This window comes from Acomys russatus, chromosome X (assembly GCF_903995435.1).
Source record: "Acomys russatus chromosome X, mAcoRus1.1, whole genome shotgun sequence".
Taxonomy (NCBI): domain Eukaryota; kingdom Metazoa; phylum Chordata; class Mammalia; order Rodentia; family Muridae; genus Acomys; species Acomys russatus.
The window spans coordinates 17,164,976-17,189,692 of record NC_067169.1 but is presented as its reverse complement, the minus strand read 5'-3'; the positions used below and the strand labels follow the sequence as shown (position 1 = coordinate 17,189,692).

The 24,717-nt window shown below is 43.8% G+C and overlaps 1 protein-coding gene across 2 annotated transcripts in view; it reads right to left on the bottom strand.

Annotated features, from left to right (window-relative positions):
- Window positions 1-17,596, bottom strand: part of Srpx (sushi repeat containing protein X-linked) — an 87,762-nt gene extending 70,166 nt beyond the window's left edge. For both annotated transcript variants that reach the window (XM_051140996.1, XM_051140995.1), the window contains exon 1: window positions 17,330-17,596. In XM_051140996.1, coding sequence (XP_050996953.1) covers window positions 17,330-17,435 — 106 coding nt within the window. In that variant the 5' untranslated portion in view covers window positions 17,436-17,596. The remainder of the gene's footprint in view (window positions 1-17,329) is intronic.
- Between the last annotated feature and the right edge of the window lie 7,121 nt (window positions 17,597-24,717).

The window sequence follows — 24,717 nt, the reverse complement described above, 5'->3', positions numbered from 1 at the left end:
AACTAAAATTTGCCATATTGGGCAATATTGGATTATAGACCTTTAAGTCGCAAGCAAGAGAGAGAAAGAACAAGACACAGAATGAGGAAGATGTTTATAATATATAATATATATGTAGATAGATATAGATATGAGTGGCTCTTATCTATCATATAGAAAAATCTTTTTTCATGTGATTTTTAAAAGTCAGACAACCTGGTAGGAAAATGCCTCTAAAGAGGTATTTTATGAAAGAGAAGATGGATCTAGACAGCATAAGCAGGCCACACAACTTTGCTGTCCATTAATAGGGAAGCCAAATGACTTGTAGTCTAAATGAGAATGCTTTCCCGAGAATGAAGGCATTGATAATTACGCCAGAAAAACAGACTTAAGCCAAGGTAAATAATTCTGGTTATCAGAGATGGTCATAGTATTTTCACCATCAGATACTACCACATGGTTCTGGAATTTTGGTTTCTTTTAAAAGCCACAGAAATAAGAACGTGGTTTTGTTTGTAATCCTAGGTGTGGGATGTGGAGCTGTCTCACAGCAGCTGACTATGATTTGCTTCCTGCTCTCGCAAAAGTGTTGTTTGGTCAGCTGCAGATGGTTTCTGTGATTGTGTGACATTAGGAATTCTGGGGCCTTTTCAGAGAGTATGTAAATGCTAGGGCCTGGAGGGACAGGCTTGGTTTCAGTGTGTTAGTAGTCATGCTCAAAGGAAGAAAAAAGTTAGATTCAGGGATATTCATCCCCTCTTCTCTTCTCTTCTCTTCTCTTCTCTTCTCTTCTCTTCTCTTCTCTTCTCTTCTCTTCTCTTCTCCTCTCTTCTCCTCTCTTCTCCTCTCCTCTCCTCTCTTCTCCTCTCTTCTCTTCTCTTCTCCTCTCTTCTCCTCTCCTCTCCTCTCCTCTCCTCCCCTCCCCTCCCCTCCCCTCCCCTCTCCTCCCCTCCTACTCCCATCTCCTCTCTTCTCTTCTCCTTCTCTTCTCTCTCTTCTCCTTCTCTCTACTCTCCTCCTCCTCTCCTCTCCCTCTTCTTCTCTTCTCTTCTCTTCTCTTCTCCTCTCTATCATCTCTTCTCTCTTCTCTTCCTCTCTTCTCTCTCTCCTCTCCTCTCCTCCCCTCCCCTCCCCTCCCCTCTCCTCTCCTCTCCTCTCTTCTCTTCTCTTCTCTTCTCTTCTCTTCTCTTCTCTTCTCCTCTCCTCTTCTTTTCTCTCTCTCTCTCTCTCTCTCTCTCTCTCTCTCTCTCTCTCTCTCTCTCTCTCCTTTTTTCTCTCCTATCCAGTGATAAGGAATGAAACTGATGGGGTGGGGGGCAATAAAGGGTGGGAAAAAGAACCCACAAAGTAGCAAAGATAAGCTATGCCTATGCCTTACAGCAGAATCCTGGCAGGCTCTGCTTTTACTCTATAGAGTAGCTAGCTGAATACAAAGATGTTCATTTATCCTGCTGGACAGATGGTAAACACAGAGAGACTGGTATTATCAATGAGAGACTGAAAGTCATAAGGTTGGCCATTGTAGATGAAGTACCAAACACATGAGTGGAGCCATCTTGGCTCCAGAAGCCCCAGATAAAGCCACACAACCAACAGCATCTGGATGAGATGTGAGCCTTCCACACTGAGTTCTAACCCAACTTTGAACAAGTAAATTTTAGGAAGTTTCTTGCATAATAATCAGCAAAACAACCTTCAAGCTTCTATCACAGACACACCCCCACTACACCTCTCCATTTAGCAGCTATCAACTTATCAGGTGAAATAAATAACTTCAGGAGGGAAGTCCAAAATCCCGGGTTGAATTCCAACATAGCCAATGTTTGTCTTCTCCCAAAGCAGGCCTCAAGACAGGGTCCAAGTAATTTTGGGAAAGCAACCCAGAAAGTATAATGATGGGCCAACAAAGGAAGGCAAAGAATGAAAGATTAGCCAAGGAGATACTGCTTATCTGGCAACTGTGAAGGGTCACCCCTGTGGATGAATGGCATGCCATCTTACTGAGGAATTTTATCTACACTCTTGCACTCAACTACTGTCCTTTTATGTTAATATTTTTCTCTGTCAAGAATTTGCCTACAATAAAAAAAAATTCGCCTACAAGCCCCTTGTAACTTGATTTCATCAAGGGAAAAAATGGCAGTACAGTGGGTGGAGGGTGAGAAAGTGATCCTTGTGAAGCATGAACTCTTAGAGCTAGCCTTGCTTCTAGAGCTGCTACATCTAGGATGAAGGTCTGCCCTCTAGTCAAACACTTCTGCAGACTGGTCCCAAGGAAAGCTCTAGGCAGAGTAGATTGCCCCCTCAGCCTCCAAGCACTCTGCTTTTAATTGGGAAAGATGATGGAGACAGCATGTAGCTTGTGAAATTTTAATTGTGGCCACATTTTAGAATTTGAAAAAAAGCTGAAGGGATAACTTTATAAATGAAAGCATTACTCTGGTCCAAAGGAAAAGAACACTTTTTTTCCAGTATAGCCTGCTATTGCTTAATATTTTGAAGACCCAAGTGTGTCTCTGCCTGTTGTTTAGATCTGAGAGACAGAGGAGGCACAGGCAAAAAAAATACAGGTACCCAGTTCTGAGGAGGTCAGCAGGAGCCCTTTAACTAATGCCAACTTTTGTTTCCACTAAGGACCATTTCCAAAGCTCTGAAACCTGACTGTTCCCACTCACCACAGACAGAAGGAAGAAGCTACCCTTTAAAGTAAAACCAGATGATGGAACAAAAGCAATTTGTGCTGTGTCATATGGTTCTCCAAAGGTTTAACAGTCCTCACAGATTACCCGAGACACACTGAAAATTGAATAAAGGAATGGAGGTCACCGTCAGACTTTGAGGAAGGCCTTAGACTAAGGCACTGACTGAGGAGTCATGAGATTCGTGGTATCTGATAGCTAGTGAGCATGGGTGAGAGCTAGAGAGGTTTCTTCTTGGACCACACTCACTTCTCAGGCCATCTATCTCATGGGCCTCTGTTTCCTGGCAAGTGAGATGATGCCATGTATTTACCTTTAGTGTTGTTCCATGTGGCAATACATAATTTTTCATAACATCTTGTATCATTACAAAATTTCTCTCTCTCTCTCTCTCTCTCTCTCTCTCTCTCTCTCTCTCTCTCTCTCTCTCTCTCTCTCTCTCACACACACACACACACACACATACACACTGAGAGAGAGCCAACCCTTGACACTATTAACGATACTCTGTTATGCTCCAAGAGGCTTCATCCAGTAGCTGATGGAAATAGAATAGAGACCCAGAGCTAAACATTAGGTGCAGCTCCAGGAGTCATGTGGAAGAGGGGGAGGAAGGATAGAGGATCCCCAAGGGGACAGAAACTGCACAAGGAGGCCAACAGAGTCAACTAACTGAGGACCATGAGGGGCTCACAAATATGGAGCTTATGGGCAGTTTGGTCTTCATGAGGGCCCACTAGCAATTAGAGCAGAGGCTGTCTCTGACTCTGTTGCCTGTTTTTACATCATTTTCCCCTAGCTGGGCTGCCTTGTCTGGCCTCAATGGAAGAGGATGCCCTTAGTTGTGATGTGATTTGATGTGCCAGAGAGGGTTGGCGGGGAGGAGGGGTGCCCCATTTCTGAGGAGAAGGGGAGGGAGGAAAGGAAGAAGAGGTGTCGGGGGCCAGGACTGGGAGGAGAGGAGGGAGGGGGCTGCGATAGGGATGTAAAGTGAATAAATTAAAACAAAACTGAAAAACAAACAAAACAAATCAAACACAGAGAAAAATTTCTAGAAGTTTATACCAACTGTTCAGAGTGGTGGTTTTAGGGAGAAAATAGAGTCTAGAGGAAAATGAGAGGTGAATTCACTTCCATCTTTCTTTTCAGGTTTCTAAGTGCTTTCACAGTAAATATGATTGACTTTTAAATTTTTCTCTGTTGGAAGCTCAAACTCAGGGCTTTGCAACTAAGTGCTCTACCACTGAGCTACACCCCAACTTCATTTGATCATATTTAGAAGTGTCTTTTAAGTGTAGTCAGCAGAGTCCCAGCTTATTACATCAAATAGCCTGTGTTAACGATGAGCATAATTAGCCAGGCATGGTGGCACATGTCTTTAATCCCAGCACTCTGGAGGCAGAGGCAGGCGGATTACAGTAAGTTCGAGGTCAGCCTGGTCTACAAAGCGAGTCCAGGACAGCCAGGGATACACAGAGAAATCCTGTCTCGAAAACAAAAACAAAAAGAGGCATATTTTTCAGATTGTAGAGCAGGCAAAAGTAAGCTACAGCACAAGATTTTTATTTTCTTTCGCCCAAAGAAGTATAAAAGTTAAAGTTGTCACTTGTCTCATCCAGTCTCACTGAAAATCAAGGTCACAGTACTTTCCCCATCGTCAACTCCTCCCGCTTGCCCCCAGCAGTGAGCCCACAGAGGAAAGTAGAGCCACTTAGTGGTTGCTTCAACTTCACCCAGACACTCAAATGACTTCAGTGTCCCTTGCTGGCACTTTGAGATTAAATGACAATGCAGCAGATACAAGCCTACTGGGCACAAAGAAGAAAGAACATTTACGTGGAGGTCTAAGGCTGTAAAGCCTGTGGCCCTCACAGAGACCCTAAGTGACAAGTTCTGAAATGAAAAAAAAATGAAGTAAGTTGCAAAAATCAGGGACAACCATCTGGACTGAGAGTCCCTGCCTGCCACCTAGCACAGTCTCCTCTACCCATAGATCTGAATGGAAGAATTATGCATAGGAGAAGAAATAGCCCAAGGGCTGTTCCTTAGCCTTCTTCACATTTACACACTGTAAACAACATGTGTTTGCATCAGCCAGCTGCTGCTGCCTTTTGACCTGGGGAACTTTTTTTTTTTTTTCCAAACCAAGTGTGCATACAAACTGTTTCTTTGGGAGAGAAATCTTGGAGAGGTGATTCAACTCAAGGGTTATTCCTGAAGCCTGCTCTGTTCATTTCTCCTCAGTATGTCCAGTGTGCTGTTTCCCAAGGACCTGTCCTAAAACTTAAAACAAATAAACAGTTCTCATTAAAATCAACACACGAAACACTAATCTGGTTAGATGGCCTGAAATTTTGATTTGAAATTGTCCACACGAATGATGTGTGACACAGTCATTCATGACTGTGTGAGAAATACTTGGAGTGTCTTTTAAAACACAAGTTTCTGGGCTCAACCTTCCCAAGAGCCTGTTTCTGATTCAGTAGTCCTAGGGTGGGGCCTGAAAATTTATTTACCTCATATATTCTTGGATGATGTTGCTACTGATACTGATCAGGGGCTCGTGAATTGAGATTATTCTTCCCAGTTCTGTCTCAGAGGGCAGTAGGCTGTATTGACATATCAGTGATCCTGAGCAGTCCTGCGCTATAGAAACATACTTAACCTTGTGTTTGCGGTCACTTTCTGTTGCTGCAACCAAACACCCGAGAATAGGGGATTGAAAATGAACGTATTCTACTTGTACGTTCTGGAGGCTGGAAAGCTCAAGGCAGGAAGTGTGGTGACAGCCTCATATCACAGCTCCCAGTAAGAAAGAGAAGGGACATGTATGTGTGCATAGATGCCAAAGAAGAGAGGTGGCCTTGCTTTATGGTAACCCACAATCATCATATCTGATGCTGTCTTAGGAAAGTTAGAATCCACTCATAGGAAAGGCATTAATCCTTCCTGGTGTTCTAATAATCTCTTCAAAGTCTCGCATCCCAACACCAGAATGATTGGTAACCAAATTTCATCCTGAGTTTTGGAGGAAGACAAACTATGTTCAGACCTTAGTACCCAGCATGTCTCAACTTAATGACAATGTGACCTACATAAACAGCAGACATCTATGGAGCGCTGGGAAGCAGTGCTTCAAAGAAGAATGATGAAGAAGACATTAGAGGACTTTGAGCCATAGCATGTAGGAAGATCCTGGCAGGGCAATGGATCCACAGAAACCAGAATCTGCAGCCTCTAAAGTAAATCTGCCAACAGGTAGCAAATGCCAGGCCATTTCCAGCTTGGATTAGAACACTGGGATTTAGCCAAAGACTGGGAAGACTAAAATGAAAACCTAGTTTCTGGAGAGTTTGAGATATCTGGGTGTTAGGTCCCAAACCTAGAAAACTAGATATACAGTTGTGTACTATATAAATTAAGAGTATAGCGAGCTAGACCTGGAAACATCTTAACCCCTAAAAAACTAAGCTTAATTGTAAATCTAAGCTATCTGGTCTTTGACCACATCAGAGACTTGAGAAGGAACAAAATTGACTACCTGAGTAAACAGGGGGGTGCAGGCTAGAAGCTTCCAAATGAGAGGATGACAGAGACAGTTTGCTGCCTGAAGAGTCACCCAAAACTCTCTATAATGTTGGAGCATCATCTTCAGCCTTCTGGCCCAGTATATCTGACAGACGTATTTGTGAATTGTTTTAAGTTGATAATGGTGAGATATGATACATATTGATTTACATTCAAAATTTTTGACTCACAAAGATAAGAAAGATGTTTTCTTCAAGGCTGCCAAATACAAATAGCCAAAGCACTAAGAATGTAGCATTTATATAATTGTTGATTGTTTTGTGGTTCTTCTTGCTGTGCGTAGTTTATTGTATATATGTGTAATAAGATAAATGTATGTGTAAAATATTTAATAGTAAAAATGTTTCAAAAAATAAATTAGTTAAGAGTACAGTGTACGGTATTAGTTACAGTGTGCTGGCCTAGCCCTTCAAGTTAAGTCTTGAGGTGAGTCTACTTGTGGGGAAAAAGCAATTCCAGATACCTAGGCATCTCCTGTTAAGAGGCAGACTGCAGTTTCATAGGCCTGGAGTGGTGTTCAGAATCCAACATTTATATAAAGCTATCAGGGGATGTGCAGCAAGCCTGATTAGTCTACATTTCTTTCCTCTCCCTTTTCTCTTCTTTTCCCCTCCTCTTCTTCCTTCTCTTCCTCTTTGCTCCCCGCCCCTTTCCTCTGAGACAGGGTTTCTCTGTGTAGCCCTGGGTGATCTGGAACTTGCTCTGTAGACCAGGCTGACCTTGAACTCAGATCCACTCACCTCTGCCTCCAGAGTGCTAGGATTAAAGGTATATACCACCACCGCCTGGCTAGTCTGTGTCCTGTCAGTACTAGAGGTTAAACATTTGACCTTTCATATGATAGGTCCCTGAGCCATATCTCCAACTTCCTTTTTGCTTTTAGAGCCAGAGGCTCACTAAGTTACCCAGGCTGACCTTGGACTCATTCTGTGGCCCAGGCAGATCTTAAAGTTAGCAATGCCTTAGTTTCTCAGGTAGCTGGGGGTAGAGAGCTGTGCCATTAGCTCTGACTTTCTTTCCTTGGTTTTTTTTTTTTTTAACTAGCTAAAATTATTAGCTACAAGGGAAAGCTACCCACAGTCCCTGTTACTAGTCAATCTGAAGATATGCTTTGCTGTTGTTCTGGGTTAAGGGCTGTCCTACTGGTCAGCAGGCTTAAAAAATAGTCAAGGGCCTAAAAACATGAGACAGAGAGAGAGAGAGAGAGAGAGAGAGAGAGAGAGAGAGAGAGAGAGAGAGAGAGAGAGACTTTTTTTGGTTTTTCAAGACAGGGTTTCTCTGTGTTATCTTAGCTGTTCTAGACTCACTTTGTAGACCAGGCTAGCCTCGAACTCACAGCGATCCACCTACCTCTGCCTCCTGAATCCTGGGATTAAAGATGTGCACCAACACTCCTGGCAAGAAAACACCTTTAAAAAGAAAGGAATAGCCAAGGGCCTGAAGGCTGTGTTTGTATTTTGAGTTAGAGAAATGAATAGGAACCTAAAGGTGCCCATATTTATCTCAGTAATGTAATGGTCTTGCAAATGGAAGTCCAGAAGATTCATTCAGTGATGAAGTCAAAACCAACCATAAAAGGGAGAGGAAGGGAAATGAGCCATGTGTGGCAGTTCTAAACAAGCAAACCATTCTGTTTTTGGCTAAAGGCTGCACTCATTCATCAGACCAGCACTCAAACTTCTTTGTCTACACATCCTCAGCAGGATCTTGATTCACTCTTGGGTGGGGCCTACACATCTGAATTCTTGACTTGGTTCCAGATGACCCAAGGGTGCAAGGATCATGGTGAAATGCAAGCACAGCTTTTTATTTTGTTTTCCTTTTAAATACTCATAGGCTTAAAAAAAAAACAGATCCATTGATTTGTCTCATTTGAGGCTAAGCCACTATCTTTCCACACTGCTTACAAGTCTGTCCAGCGAGTTTCCCACACCATAGCATCCACCAAAAGAGCAACCAGGCTAATCACACTAGCCATCTCTTCCTTTCCGAGTCGTGCATCCTGGGCCTGCCCCTATTTCTCAAGTGGCCAAAATATGTCTCTAGATAGAATTCTATACCCATGTAACTAGATATGTGGAGACTGGGTATCTTTTTTTTAATTCATTGAGAAGTGCATTGTGGGCTAGCAGTACTCCTCCAGTGAGCAATGAAAGAGCAGATGCCACTACCTTTCTCTGGCCAGTATCCTTCCATTGTTTGCAGAAAAGACACCGGGCTGTCCCTCAAAACTGGAGAAGAAATTATAAATGAGCAGGGATCATATGCTTAAAAGAAAAGACATTGATATAAGGGTTGGTGATGCTGAGGCTGTGCAGATGTTAGGGCATAATACTAGTGGGAAAGTAAGAGGATGTAGTCATCCTGAAAAAGGGGTTGGCAGTTTCCTGAATGTTTCTTCCTCGAGTGAGCATATGACCCAGAAGTTCCATTCCTAGGCTTCTAGCCAAGAAAAATAAATGTCCCCACAAAGATCTGTATACAAATTTTCACTGCAAAATTATTCCTAGGAGACTTGAAGTGGAAGCAACTCCTGTGTTCATTAACTGAACAGGTAAATATAATGAAGTATATCCACAGAATGGAATAATTATAGGACAGGATCAAGTGAAAACAACGATGAGCCTTGAAAACTGAAAAAAAAAAAATTGTGCTAAATGAGAGACATAGCTCACAAAAGACAGTTTCATGTAACTTAGCTTACAGAAAATTACAGAACAGGCAAATCTATAGAGGCAGAAAATAGGCTAGTGGATGCCTAGCAGTTGGAGTGGTAAGTGATTGAGCAGTGACAGCCAAGGGGCACAAGTTTCTTTGCAAGGATAATAAAAATGTCCTAAAATTGGTTACTGTGATGGATACAGAACTCTATAACTATACTACAACCGCTGAAGTGCACAGTTTAAATGGGCAAATGCTATAGTGGGTGAATTATGTCTCAATAAAGCTGTTAAGCTGTCACCACAAATCAGGTGGGCAACTCAAAACAAGTGGCGTGAAGGCAAAGCTTATGGAACCCTAATGTCCTTAAAAAGAGATCAAGAACTGCCTTTGGGGCAAAAGCTTCTCAAAACCACTGAGAAATACTCAAGTAGCCCAGACCTAAGATGAGTGAGAGTACACCCAAGGCATCATACAAATACTGATGCTGAGCTACACACGGGGCAGGGTCTCTGTTTGAGTGCTGCAGCATAATTTATCCCAGTTTGCCTAGTTCCCATCTGAGGCATCCTTGCTGTCTGAGATTGCACAGCAGATGCATTAGGCAGTCTGCTCAAGAGAGTCTGGCTATGCAAGAAACTGCTACAGAAATCTAGGTAGAGCCTGAGACACCCATCCAGGTGAGTGGGTTGAGGCTGGCCAGAAGCATTTCATCCTGGCATGTCATTACTCTGTTGGAGCCAGTTTCCCCATTAAGCTATGAGGATAGCAAAATGAATAAAAGCCTACAATTAGCTCACAAAGGTGAGGGCATTAGATCTATGCATAGCTATTACTGGAAAAGTATGATGCTACTTTATAAAAAGCTGAGTTAAAACTCTAAGTAGAAACAGCATTTTACCATTGGTCATTAAGAAGAACTGGAGCCTTGCTCGGGGGAACGCTGAGTCAGTGACAATGTGTCTGCAGAGTTTCTATAAGGAATGGCCACGTGGGAACTGAGTTTCAGGAAATGGGGCATGTGGGATGTGAACATCATCATCACTTACATCCTCAACATTCCACTCTGGGCCTGAAAGATGTTGGCTTAATTCTTGCCCTGTGGCTCCAATTTTCACTAATGTGCTTGAATATTCTTGGAAGCCTGGACCAGGCAGGGTCACTCAGCTCAGCCACCCACACAATAAAGGGCAGACCAAGGCCATTCATTAGAGGATGGTAGGGTGTAACTGCATTGAAGACATGCCCATTAAGCACAACAACAGGAGGGACATTGTCATGGTAACAACAGAAAACAAATTGCTGGTACATGGGACTAATGACACTACAGGCCCCAATAAGAGCATGACAGAAAAACTATTGCAATAATATTTGAAAGCCAAGCAAAAAGTCCGCCATTAATATAAATCATTAAAAACGTTTTTAAACGAATATATGCAAAATACAACTCCAAGTTTCTGGAATAATCTGAGTCATTGGGTTGAAACCCATTTATCTTCCTGAAGAACAATGCTCAGAGAAACATCCAATATGAGCTAAGAATTGTGAGCGAGTGCATCATTGGCTAAGAAATGCATGCCCTGGAGCTTTCTGATGACAGAGAGAGCCCTGCACTCATAAGATCTAGGTGTAACCAATTATTACCTGGGACACTTGGCAGCTTAGCAGTGTTGCTAAGAACATTTGATGCAAACCTTCTTTACATCTTTATCTGCGAACCTTACCCTCAGTATGTCTAAATATCCCAGAGTTTCTAAATCATTTAGAATAGTGTCCTAGGGCACTTTGATAGACAAAGGTCTCATCAGCTAAGTATATCCTGACTTGCTTCCTGCCTAATTGGCCCCTTTTTTCAGAATAACATAAATAATCACTGACATTTTGGTATGTGCCATTCCTTTGCCTCTAGAAAATAACCCTGGAAATTCTGTCACATAATACAAAAATGAATGAAATTGAGTAGTTTGAGTCTTATTCATAACTACTTCAGACAATCAGTACCCCAAATATTGACTCAATACCTGCCCCCAGACTTCAGACATTGTGCTAATCAAGAGCAGAGACAATTTCAGTCTATGTTTATATCTACTTTGTTTGATTTTGTCTTTATTTTTACTTTAGGGGGGTGATGGGTTTTGAACTTAGGTCATAAGATATAGTCTATTTTTTTTTTTTTTGAGCTATAGGTAACACAGTGTTGCTTTTTAAATGAGGAGAACTGGAAACTTTATAGCTGATATTAACTAGAGAGGCCACCTCCACCTACCTATTGGTTGAATCAAAGTTTGTCTCTTCTCGCAATGCCATCTTTTGTGTAGTTATGTATGTATGTATGTATGTATGTATGTATGTATGTATGTATGTATGTATGTATCTATCTATCTATCTATCTATCTATCTATCTATCTATCTATTTTTCCTGTTATGTGTGTATTTTTCCAGCAGTTCAGGAAGATAGAAAGACCATCTAGTGAAGCATGGATCTGGACTGGGATAGGAACTGCCCAGAGTTCTGTTTCCAAATTCAAAACATTCTTAGTGAAGCCCAAAGACATTCTAATGCAACCTTGAACCTTTAACATCACCACCTCGGCAGGCAGCAGCATCTCCAAGCATCAGCCTTCAACATGCAGGCCAAGTTCCCTACATGATGCTCTCAGGGCTTCCAGAACCCATCACACCTTTACATTAAAATGTTGGCCACTCGAACTAACTGTGCCTAATTCCCCCACAAGACACAAAACTACTGAAAAGAAGGAGCTGCATACCTAGTTCACTCTCCCTTTCCAAGCTCAGAACCTCTTCATCACTCACGGCCACTTGATAAAGTCAGTCTCTGAGTAAAGCTCAGATTTCATTAGAGAGGGCAGAAGCCAATTCAATTTCGGAGCAGAATGTAAATATCCCAGAAAAGGAGCAGCCCCTCTCAAAGCAAAAGGCCCACCCAAGCTGGCCGTTCCAAAATCTTACAGTTCAAAATGGTGAGACTCGATCGAGGATCTCCCTACAAACTAGAACTTGACAGGCAATTATTCACACTGCTATTTTGCAAGAGAATCTTCAACCTGAATGTTAATCATAACGTGGCTGCTACAAACTCCGTGCTATGTTGTGACTTGGCAACAGGAAACATCTATTGAAACTCTCTTTGCTTTCAATTACTAGTTTTAGTGTGTTTGCTGTGTGTGTGTGTGTGTGTGTGTGTGTGTGTGTGTGTGTGTGTTCACTAAGGAAACCATTCAACTGCTTTGAAAGAACATGGAAGGAAGTGGCCAACAAAAATAAACGCAAAGTCCAGCTCATGACTGCACTCAGGCTCTCATCTTACAGCCTCCAACAGAGACAGTTACTTGCTGAAACAGAGGGTACTCATGGATTTAAAATGAACCTTTGTGGCCAGCAAACCGTAGTTTCTATGTGTAGAGATTCATGGTGGCACAAGATTCTATTTACCCGGGCACCTTTTTTACAGATCATCAGAGTTTCAGGGTAAATTAAATTCCATAAGCCCAAATATCCATCAGCACCAGGTATTCTGCTGAGCATTCTCCAAAATATACATAAGGGTAAAAGACAGGTTCAAACATAGCTTTTATAGACTCAGAAGCCTTTGTGTGGAATGTGTGATAAAGACCACAAAACAGTCTCAAATTGCTGTGCTTCTTTAAAGAAAGGCAGGAGGCTTCCCTTTCAGTGATCCAGAAATAATTTCAAGAACTGGAGTGTAGCTTAGCCACAGAGTATAGTCACTGTATGCACAAGGCCATGTGTCCTATGCCCATAACTGGGAAGGAAGGAAGGAAGGAAGGAAGGAAGGAAGGAAGGAAGGAAGGAGGATTAGTCAGTTGATTTCATCAAAGTGATGTGGAAGGACTGCAGGCTTTGTCCCAGGTGAAAGCAGTCATGGCAGGCTTTGCCCCTTGCAAACACCATGGATACCCCACAAAGATTGACATTGCGATAGACTGAGTGGAGTCATCCTGGGTCCGGAATTCAGAGACTCAGGCTAGGCTATTGAGTTCCTAATCAAACATCAATGGGAGGAGGGATCTGGAGGCGAGATATACCATTGTGCCCTAGAGAGAGAGACAGGCACAGAGGAGAGGAGAAGGCTGCAGGTTCGGAGCACTAGCACACACGGATCGGGAAAGGACCAGCATACAGGCCGGACCAGCGCGCAAGCCAGAGACACCTAGGGATTTGTCCTGTGGAACAGATACTGGAAGGTTTATTCTTGTTTCCTTTTAACCCGTTTTCCCTCTTGTATTGGATAGTTGGGTTGTATAATAAAGTCTAATTATTAAGAAACAGAGCCAACAAAGTGTAGATGTGGCTGGATACTGGGCAGAATTCTGAACAGTGCAATGGATGGGTGGATGAGTCCAAGGTGTAAGCAGTGTTGTCTACAAAGAAGGAGAGCTTAACCTAATTGCTATAGGGCCATGTAGTGCATATGGACTAGGTCTTAGGAAGCCAAGGGCGAAGCACTTGAGAATTTGGCTGAAGCTATCTAGCCTCCTGAATATAAGGGAGAACTTTTCACAGGAGAGTGAATATGGGAGCTACTGCCCTAAGTTTTTTAATGGAGGGATGTGGGACACAAATTAGTCCACTTATGGGCTGGGAGGAGAGCTCAATCAGGAATGTGCTTGTCATATAAGCATACGAATTTGAGTTCAGACTGTACCAACCAAGGAAAATACATGCAGTAAGCATTGAACCCCTATTCAGATCTAGTCAATGGACAGGGCATTCTCTACCATTGTGTGGAGAGCATGGACTGCCTCTGACATGAACTCTGGTGTCCCCTGTTTGACCACCTCCCCTTGGTGGAGAGGCCTGGTGTCACTCAGAGAAAGGATAAGTAGGCTACCAGGATGAGACTTGATAGGCTATGACCATATAGTGGGGGAGGAGGTCCCCTTCTGTCACAGACCTAGGGAGGGGAGGAATAGGATGAAAGAGGGAGGGAGGGGGAATGAGGAACAGGAGGGGGAAACACTTGAGCTGTAATCTGAATAAATTAATTAAATTAAAAAAAAAGAATTTGAGTTCAGATTCCCCAGCATTCACATGAAAAGCCAGGCATAGTGGTGCACCCTTGTAGTCCCAACCCTGGATAGGAGGCGACAGGAGGATTCCTGTGATTCTCTGGCCAGCTAGTTTTGCTCTATTGATGGGCCCCCAATTGACTGAGAGACCCTGTCTCAGAAAACCAATGAGGTAGAAAGAATCAGAAGATACCCGGCATTGACTTCTAAAGCTTTTACGAGAATACACACATGTACATATGCACATACCTGCTCACATGCACACGTGTACACACACACACACACACACACACACACACACACACACACACTCCACTTAAAAGATTTGTATTTGCCCCTCTCCAAAAGGACAATAAGTAAGCCTCAGAGAGACTAATGCTATAGTCATCATCTAGAAGGCAAGGGATGTACTTTGATTATGGTGCAAGGACTGAGGAGGCAGGAAGGTGTGAAAGTGGTGCCTTAATGATGGTTTCTGGCACCTTGCTCAACTCGCAGATCTGTGAAATGAGAAGTGGTACTCAATTTACTGTACTAAAAGCGTTCTTTATAAAGACAATGCCAGACAAAAATGCCCTCCTCTCTTTAGCAGATCCTCTTTTATACTGCAGAGTAATTCTGTCTGCTGATTATATGTTTTAAACACAAATAGAAATTTTGAGCCAGCTTCTAGTGAGACCTTAATTGCAGAGCCTGAGGCAGGTGCTCAGCTCCTAATACTTATCTTCAAATGTGGCAGTTCCGAAGCCTGCTTTGACTGCCACAGTCTGATTTAGCTTTAAGGTTTTCCTAACTAATGAAACCACACTAATTTATCTGTTTTTTCCCCTAGTACTAGGAAGGTTCACAAAGCCTTTCTCCATACCCACAGCATTCATTCGCTACCTTCAACTTTGTTGGCAGGAGATAGACTCAACTTCCAAAGTCTCAAGAATTCATTTAAGACTAGAATTAAAGAAAAGTCTCATTTCTGAAAAGGATCCAAACACAAGCACAGGCAACTTTACTAGGTGCTTCGTGTAGGTTTCTGTAGACACAGTCTTTAATGTGATGCAAAAACTAAACCAGGGGCCCAGAAACGCTGCACCAAATTCAGGGCCGGGAGAATTCCAGATAGCTTCAGGGTGATTTGCCCTTTCTCTGACAGCTTTGCTATAAGGGCTCAGATGGTTACATAATTCAAGAGCTAATGGGGTCTTAAATCCCTAGTTACCTCTTTGTGAAGTTCCAGATCCAAATCTCCTTTCACTGCCTCATCCTGGAGACACGATATCCACATACTGAGGGAATGCCTCTAGGACAACCTTTAAAACCTGTCACTCCACAACCAATAGTGAACTCAGCTGATGCTATTCGCCTCCAGATGTACGAGTCTAGAGCATTTCTCTTCCCCAGATTTTTACAATCTCTGGCTCAGACTGAAATTTCCTCTGTCCGAGGAGGATTCAACAGCCCCAGCACAGCTCACTCCCCAACACTGAGATATGCCAAGAGAGGACTCTAACTGAAGAGCACACTGCAGAATGGAAAGCAAGGAGGGTAAGGTATAGGGGAGGGCTTGGAAGGAGGCAAGGGGAGGGGAAACGGTATAATCACATTATAATATCAAAGAGTAAAAAGAAATAATTAAAAAAGAAAACAGGCTAAAATTAGAGTAGAAAATGTGGGGGGAGGGGAGGGCTCCAGGGAAAGACTTCAGCTCATCTGAGTAGAGCCAGACGGTTCAGCAGAAATCATTAAAAATGGTGGCAAACAGGAGCCTGCCTACCTAACTGGTGAAGGAACCTGCAGGCTGGCAAACTGAGCGATGAAAGCCAAGGGCAAGTCCCGAAACATAAGCAGTAGTAAGTGCCTGAGCTGCCAAACCTAGGAGTCTGTGGGTGTCTGAGGCTTGGCAGCAAGCTATACTATATAAGGGTAGAAACTGAGAGCGTGGGGAGGGGAGTAAAGGAGAGAGGAGGAAAGGAGCACCCTGGGACAGACTCAACCAGAAGTTGAAACTCTTTCATTTAGACTGTCTCCTTCCCCTCTAACTCCTTTTAACACAATTATTGCCAAGGGGGTGAGTGGGACACCAACATCATAAAATGATATTTCTCTAGCAATGAAGATAAAGACTCCTTTGCACTTTGCCCCCAATCAGTTTCTATAAAACTTTAAAACCTACAAGTCTCAGCACAAATCACAAATGTTCCTGTCTATTAATTCATACATCATCCATCCATCCATCCATCCATCCATCCATCCATCCATGCATGCACCCATCCAAAGCCATCCCTACATCTAACCTGGGAATTCCTTATCCTTTATCTCACTTGTGGAGGATTTTCTCAGGCTCCACATTTAAACTGTCCATAGTGATGTCAAACACAAAGCAAAGTCTTTGCATATTTTATAACTCATGTCACCACTTCTCTATTAACAGAAAGTTAATACCCCTGCATAAATCAACTGTTCATTCCAAGGCCATATGGGTATATAGCAAGTAGCCTTGCTCCTCTGACACTCTATTAGCTTAAGATTTCACTGTGAGGACGTTTACTACAGATTTGTAAAGAAGCATTTCCAAGAAGAATTTTCCCTTCACTGTGAAAACCCAGTAAATACCAGGGTCCTCTTAGATGCTGGAGACCACGCCCTCCAGCACAATCCCGCGCCTTTCCTGCTTTCCCTGGTGCTAACCAAGTGCATGCCACATGTCACCACTCTCAGCTGGCACTTCTCCCTCTGAGAAGCAAACTTTCTTGGAATCCCAGAGTATGGCGGCGCTGGGTGGGGGGTGGGGGTGCGGGGTTGGGGGATGGGACGATGGGACGGGAAGGCAGGCCAAGAGGATGCCTGAAGGCTCTTTGGCTGGCGAAGTCCAGGAGAGTTTTGGCCCCCTCTGGAGCTGAGCTACTCCAGAGGGGGCCAAGACATGGGTCTTCTTCCAAAAATAAGCTCCCGGGACCAGAGTTTTGACAGTCATCAAAAGTCTGTGAGAGACAAGAAAAAGAAAAAGAAAGAAAGAAACCAATGCTGTGTGCTGAGTACGAAGCAAATAAGCCCGTGGCCAAACTTTCTTTTTGTAGCCTTGCCAAGAGGGTTTGATTTAAACCTTGGAGCCCTGGGAGCAGAAGGTGCTCGGGCTCGGGCTCCAGGAGTGGAGTGATAGGTTAGTTCTCCGTTCCTCTTACCCACCAGGAGCCCCACTCCTCTTTACCGGATCCTGGGGCTGCGAAAGCTGAATTCCGAATAAACAAAGGGCGCCCCCACACCTCCCGAGGTTCCAAGCAGCGGGTTTCAGCAGAGGATTCCGCGGTTCCTCGATGGCCAGCTGGGGAAAACACTCCCATCTCTAGCTCCTACCTGGGAAGCCCCGGCTCAGCGGGACGCGCTGCAGCAACAGCAACAGCAGCAGCAGCAGCAGCGCTTGAGGCAGCAACAGCGTGGGCCTGAGTCCTGAGCTCCCCATGGCGAGCCGGCGCTTCCTTCGCCCGGCAGCCTGCTCAGCGGGGCGTAAGGGGCCGGAGGAGGCCAAGAGACCCAGGGGCTGTGTAGTGAGCCAGAGCCGCTAAGGCTGGAAAACTCCTCTTTGGCTGTCTCCTTCTTTCCCTCCCTCCCATCTGTGGCCTGCCCTCCTTCCTCCTCCTTCTCCCTGAAACGCAGAGCGGTTCAGGGCTCCCCGCCCCACCATTCACCCACCCCCCTCTTTTTGTGCCACCCCTTCTTTCTGGAAACTCGGCTGTTCCCCTCCGGAGTTCTCCAGCGAGAGGCCCTAGAAACCCATTACATCCAAAGTATTCTTTGCTCTATTTGGATGCTTCTCAGCTCCAACACAAACTAGTGGGTATAGGCCCTCAGGGATCCTGGGCCCTTAGAATGAATCTACGCCTGCTGAGGGCTGAAGTCCTTCTGTGTCACATTAAAAAAAAAAAAGAAAGAAAGAAAGACAACTACAAGTTCGGAGTAGCCCTCTCTGAAGCTAGGTGCCAATGATCACATCCACTGTTTTGACACTAACAACTACACTAGAAGTTTATTCTTATTATGTCCTTTGTACCAGGAAAAAAACCAGCCACCCAGGAACTTGTTCCGGTCAGAAGCGCGATTGAAAACAAGGTATGTGATTACACCAGCGCCAAGGCCGGAGCTACAGGGTTGTTTGTGTGTTTGTTTCTCTTTTGTAATGGGCTAGGCCTGGTACATACCTGCTGTGCTACAGTTTAGGGTGGGGTGTAAGGGTCAGCTGCTGGGGTGCACAAGGCACAGGAAGTTCTCTGTCACATATTCAGCGGGAGTTTCCTGCAGCCCCATCTGTCCATCTCCAGGCTTGTTCTCAAGCACCCTAAGAACAGCCAGGATCAGCCCAGAGCCTCCACCCTGTGGGCTGGCTCGGCTACGTTCTGGCTTCAGGGTACGGTTTCTAGGCTTCCCCCAGGATGGATCTGGTTTCTTTGAGGCCTCTATGGAGGACAAAACCCCAGCTAGTTTGCCTCATTGAGTTCACGGAGCCCCGTGTGACTAAGCAGGAATCGTAGCCACGGCAGAACTACATCTGTCTCCTTGCCAAGGTTGTCCCTTTGCTAGGCCAAGGTCTTCGGGAGCAATGACCCAGCAAGTTTTTAATTCGTTTATTCAAAAGAGCCTTTCCCATTTCTCACTAAACCCTCAAGCCTGGGCTTCCATATTACCCTCTCCAGCATTTGAGAAAACTTTCTATCTCCTTGGATTTTGCCATCGATAGTACTTCCTTTGGTTGTCCTCCAGGTGCGAAATATGGGGAAGGTTGTGGCCCTTCTGTGGCCTCCTTCAGATGAGACTTTTCAGAAATTAGTTGTCAATTCTGTCACAGGTTGGCCAGGACCCCAGCGGAGCTTCATAAAAAGGAACTAGAAAAGAGCATCCCGAGTGAGGGAAGCCAGACCCAGAAAGACAAACATTACCAAGTTATAAGTCCTATTAACCATAAATAACCATCCATAGACCCAGAGAAGGTAAGGAACAAAGAGGGCTTAAGGGGGCTGGGGGGGGGGGGGACGACACATGAATCTCACTGTGAAGGGGAAATAGAATAGATATCGCTGGTGGAAGTGGGGGAGGTTTCAGTGGGGGGATGGGAACAGGAGGGATCAGGTCAGGAGGAGAGAGTACTGAGAGAGACAAATGGATAAGCTAGAAACCTAGTGTAATGGAAACTCCCAAGAATCTATGAAAGTAACCCTAGCGAAGACTCCTAGCAATGGAGGATATGGAGCATGAACTGGCCATCTCCTGTAACCAGACTAGACTTCCAATGGAGGGACTGGGACATCAACCCAGCCCCAAAACCTTCAGCCTACAATTTGTCTTGCCTACAAAATGTGCTGGGGTAAAGGTGGCAGAAATTGTGGGAGTGGGCAATCAATGATTGGTCCAGCTTGAGACCCAGGCCATGAGAGGAAGCCCATCCCTGACACTGTTTGACAGGGCAGGAACCAGAGGCTGGATAGCCCTAGGATAGAACCGAACATGCATGACTGGAAAAAAAAGAAGTCAATGAAACGATTCCTAATGATATTTGGCTATACTCATAGATTGGTGCTTAGCACAGCTGTCATTAGAGAGGCTTCACCTGGCAACCGATGGGAATAGATGCTGAGACCCACAGCCAAACATTTGGCAGAGCTTGGGGATTCCTGTGCTAGAGGAAGAGGAAGGATTGTAGGAGCCAGAGGGATCAAGGACATCACAAGAAAACACACAGAATCAACTAAACTGGGCTTATAGGGGCTCACAGAGACTGAACTGCCAACCAGGGAGGCTGAATGGGTCTGGCCTAGGCCCCCTGCCTATATGTTATGTTTGTGTAGCTTGGTCTTCCTATGGGACTCCTAATAGTGGGAGCAGGGGTCATCTCTGACTGTGTTGCCTGGCTTTGGGGGCTACTCTTACTGTAAGAAGATATGCCCATGACTGATTGATATCCTTGAGAGGCCTGCCCTTTTCTGAAAAGAAAGAGGAGTGGATGGGGAAGAAGAGGGAGGGCGGATCCAGGAGAAGGGGAAGGAGGGCAGACTCAGGTTGGGCTCTAAACTGTCATTAATTAACTTTAAAAAGATTTAATTTAAAAAAAGAAATTAAAAAACTATGCAGCACAGCAGAGCATTATTTAGAATAAGTATGTTTTTCAAAGGACACTAGCTTGGACCGATGAAATCAAAATCCTTAGGGATGTGACATAATGCTTAAGCCAATGTACTCTTTCACTCTTCATTGCTTAGTGGCACTGGTTTTAGTTCCTATTCTAAATTTGTGACCAGGCTCTCTCACAGTGGATGCTATCGACTTTGGGGGTTGAGCATTAAAGGCTGTTTAGTGGCATACTCAGCACCTATACAGCAGATAACAGGAGCAGCACTCTTATCCCTAGTCTTGATAACCAACAATTGTCTTGGGACATTACCCAATGTCCTATGTATAAAAAAATGCCCCTAGTTAACAACAATTCTTCTAGGTCCACAAACAACAGTTAATGTGTACCCCAAATTCCAGGTCTGTTAGCCTTGTCCAGTGGCCTTCCTTTCCTGTGTGACGTCTAAAGTGAAGTCTCTCACGAAGACCAGCACTCATTGAAAAGGAGGATCTGGCTCTCTCCTATAACCTATCACTTATCTGTCTTAATTATAGGAAAGAGTAAGTGCTAAGAGTTGCTCAGCTGTGTTAAGAACCATTCAGTTGTTGGGTGTGGTGGCGCATGCCTTTAATCCCAGCACTCAGAAAGCAGAGGCTGGTGGATCTCTATGAGTTTGAGGCCAGCCTGGTCTACAAAGCGAGTCCAGGACAGTCAAGGCTACACAGAGCTACCCTGTCTCTATTTACTGTTGTTGTTGATGATGATGATGTTATTCTTCCTCTGATAGAAGAAGAGAGGAAAAGGAAGACAGGAAAATGAAGTTAAATCCGTGCCACTTTATCTTGATAGAGAACATGATAGTTACATAGGTAACCTGTCAAATAAGTTATAAACTAATGAGTTGATTGAAATGAAAAGGAGGCACCCAGAGAGTGCCACAGGGGCCCTAATCTTATCCCTGCATTGTTTGCCTATGTTGCTATTAGTACATAAGGAAAAAGACGCTGGTCTCCAACATGAAGCTAATAGAGCAATACATGATTTTCAAACACCTGCATAGGCAGGAATGCTGGAATGACTTGAAACCCCAAACCGTAAAAGGATAAGTATGATAGCCTGTTTGAGATTTCAAAAATCAACCTTGAAAAATCGAAGGATCTTTGGAAATGACGATCTTTCCTCCCTCCATCAAACATTTAAAGATGTGTGTGTAAAGAAGATGCACAGTAGCCAAAGATTAGTGGCTTCTGTACACATCAACATTTCTTAATAGGAGAATCATCTTATTAATTTTATGTATGGATGTGATTAAATTCCACGTGGCCTTTAAAAGGAATGAACAAGATGTACTTATACAAAATGCACTCACGATAGCCTACAAATTGAATTAACAAGGAGCAAAATAATGCTTCCACTAGGCTGATAAATGTGGTTTAGAGAAAGCAGGTTGACAGTATAGTGTGTGGAAGGCAGAGTAGAAAGGATTAATATTATTATAAAATCCGTTGTGCTGTTGAAATGTTTAGGCATGTGAGATTTCTTCTTATTATTAGAAAAATAAATCATTGAAAATGTTGTTGAAGCTGGGAATGGTGGTGCATGCCTTTAATCCTAGCACTCAGGGATGCAGACATGGGCTGATCTTTGTGAATTTGAGGCCAGCCTTGTCTACAAAGTTAGTCAGGCCCAAGCTATACAGAGAAACCTTCTCTCAAATAAACAAAAGAAGGAAGAGGAAGAGGAGGAGGAAGAGGAGGAAGAAGAGAGAGAAAAAGAGAGAGAGAGGAGGAGGAGGAGCAGGAGGAGGAAGAGGAGGAGGGGGGAGGAGGGAAGAGGAGGAGGAGCAGGAGGAGGAGGAAGAGGAGGAGGAGGAGGAGGAGGAGGAGAGAGAGAGAGAGAGAGAGAGAGAGAGAGAGAGAGAGAGAGAGAGAGAGAGAATGTTTTAAAAACACACAGCTGGCATAATGGTACGGACCTGAGATCTCAACCCTCAGGAAGCTGAGGCAAGAGCGTTGTAAGTGTAAGGCCATCCTGGGCTACATATGAACCCTATCCAGGAAGGGGAAATACCTTTACACCATTACCAGCAATACTATAGCAGAATTGTGCACAAGAAAATTTCAAGATATCCTCAAGATATACAGACATCTGTCCTGTTCTCTGAAGAATTCCCTAACCCTGAGCAAAGTGGCAGAAAGGAACACAGACATCCCAGTCTGGTAGCCATGACAGTCATCTGCAGTGCCAAGAGGTAGAATTCAACAATAGTCTTGTCCCCTGGACCATAGCAGAATGGGCCACAGTGAAGAACAAAGGGAATGGATTCCCAAGATTCACTCTCTCTTTCTTCCTTCTTTGAGCTTGTCTACTCAGAACCAGCACTGGAGGAGGACCTGCAGGAAAGAGGGTGCCTAAGAAGGTCTAAGTCAAGGCCAGCTCCTCTCTAGTCCATCCAATCTTCCACACCTCTTTATTCTCCCATCCTCTTAAACAGATTTTTGCCCGCCCCCTTTCTACATCATCTCATGATAATTGGATGGAAAGGAGGAATTTAAATGACTCACTCACCATTTCTTAGAAAATGAGTTGTCATAGTAGTAAAAGCCAGGAACCTCTCCTTGGTTTTCATCATATTCAGGCCTACCATAATGACCTTAGGTGACTCTTATTGGAACAAATGGAAAAACAAGTACAAGACCATAATAGGAGCTTGCCATTGACATGTTGAGTTACTATATGGCTAAAGTTACTGGCCACTATTAACTAGGAAATGGTGTTTTCAAGTGTAGTGGATTGATTTCTTGATAATTAGCACTGCATTTACTGCACAGGTCACAAAAATTTCCTGTTAACTGATAGAAAGTTTTAACTTTTTATTTGTGTGTACGCATGCGCGCGCGCGCGTGCGCGCGCGCACACACACACACACACACACACACACACACACACACATATTTGGTTTTTTGAGACAGGGTCTCTTTGTGTAGTCTTGACTGTCCTGGACTCACTTTGTAGACCAGACTGGCCTCGAACTCACAGCAATCCACCTGCCTCTGCCTCCCAAGTGCTGGGATTAAAGGCGTGTGACACCATGCCCGGCGATTTTTGTATATTTTATTATAAATATATGTGGCCAGATTCTTTAACTGATTACATCTGATAAAAAATCTGACATACAATTAAAAATGAATATCTTTATATTATATTTCTCAGATATCAAATTGCTACATCAGTTTCTAAAGTCTTAATCTATGCATCTGTACTTATGGCTGTTAGTACCAAACAATTCAGAGAGTAGTGCTTATACAAGTTGCACACTCTATTAGACATTATAAGAACAGAGAATAGATGTGCACGGTGGTTTGACAGGCACTTGTTGAACCTGTGAGGAATGAATAGAAGATCAAGTTAAGTTAGGTTAGTATTGTGCTTATTGGTTTATGTTTGAAAACCTAGCTCTGAGAGGCTTAAGGTGAGATTACCCAAAGTCAAGTACAAAATAGCTAAGGACAGTGTAAGAGTAAGGCATGCTTACAACCTTCTGGTTTAAAGAGACTTCTCTTTCTATGATACTTAGAATGACTCAACACAAGAAGTAGATAATATGGCCACTATGAATATGCAAAGGAAAACGTATCTGTGATAGAAAAAATAAGTTATAGAAGAGCAGATATAACTTCAGAAACAGTTAATGTTTGCAGTGGAGATTCAAAAAAAATGTTTTTATAAAGGACAAAGGGGAAAACATGAGGAGAATACAGAAATGCAAGAAGGTAAAATAAAAAAAAAATAGAAGTAAATAACTTTGTGTGGTAGCTGTCCTTTGCTTAGAATCTGTTGTAGTTACCCTTATAACCAAAGGGGGCTGAATGCCCTGAAAATGGACAACTTTTCTTCTACTCAAAGGAGAACTGAGTTTTCAGGGTAAATCGTCATCTTTCAGTATCTGGAAAGACAGACACAGAGAGACTTTTGACTTGCAGGTAAGACTGAGCTATATAGAGGAATATTGTCAAGAAAAAAGAAGGAAGGGAAGGGAAGGGGAGGGGAGGGGAGGGTAAGGGATTGGAGGGGAGAGTAAAGGAGGGGAGGGAAGGGAAGGGAAGGGATTGGAGAGGAGAGTAAAGGAGGGGAGGGGAGGGGAGGGAAGGGAAAGGAAGGGAAGGGGAGGGGAGGGGAGGGAAGGGAAAGGAAGGGAAGGGGAGGGGAGGGGAGGGTAAGGGTTGGAGGGGAGAGTAAAGGAGGGGAGGGGAGGGGAGGGAAGGGAAGGGAAGGAATAGGAGGGTATGGAATGAGAATTGGAGCAACACCATTCACTCTAGTGATCCATTAGCAAAATGCAATTTCCCATATCTGCTGGTCAAGAGGTCTCAGCTGCAAAGGGACTCAACACAGATTCCATTTAGTGAGGCTGTTGCCTGGCCACTCTAGGTACAGCATACCAATGAACTAACAAGCAAAAAAGAAAATTGCTGTCTGGATGGAGTGTTTAAGGCTGCCAGAAATATATTAGATTGTAATTATAGCACAATAAGTGTATAACATAGAATGCCTGGACTATAGGATATTCTCAACTGTGTCTCTTAGCAATCCCATGTCATATATTAAAGTCAATAGAAAATTATAACTCAACTCAAGCAAT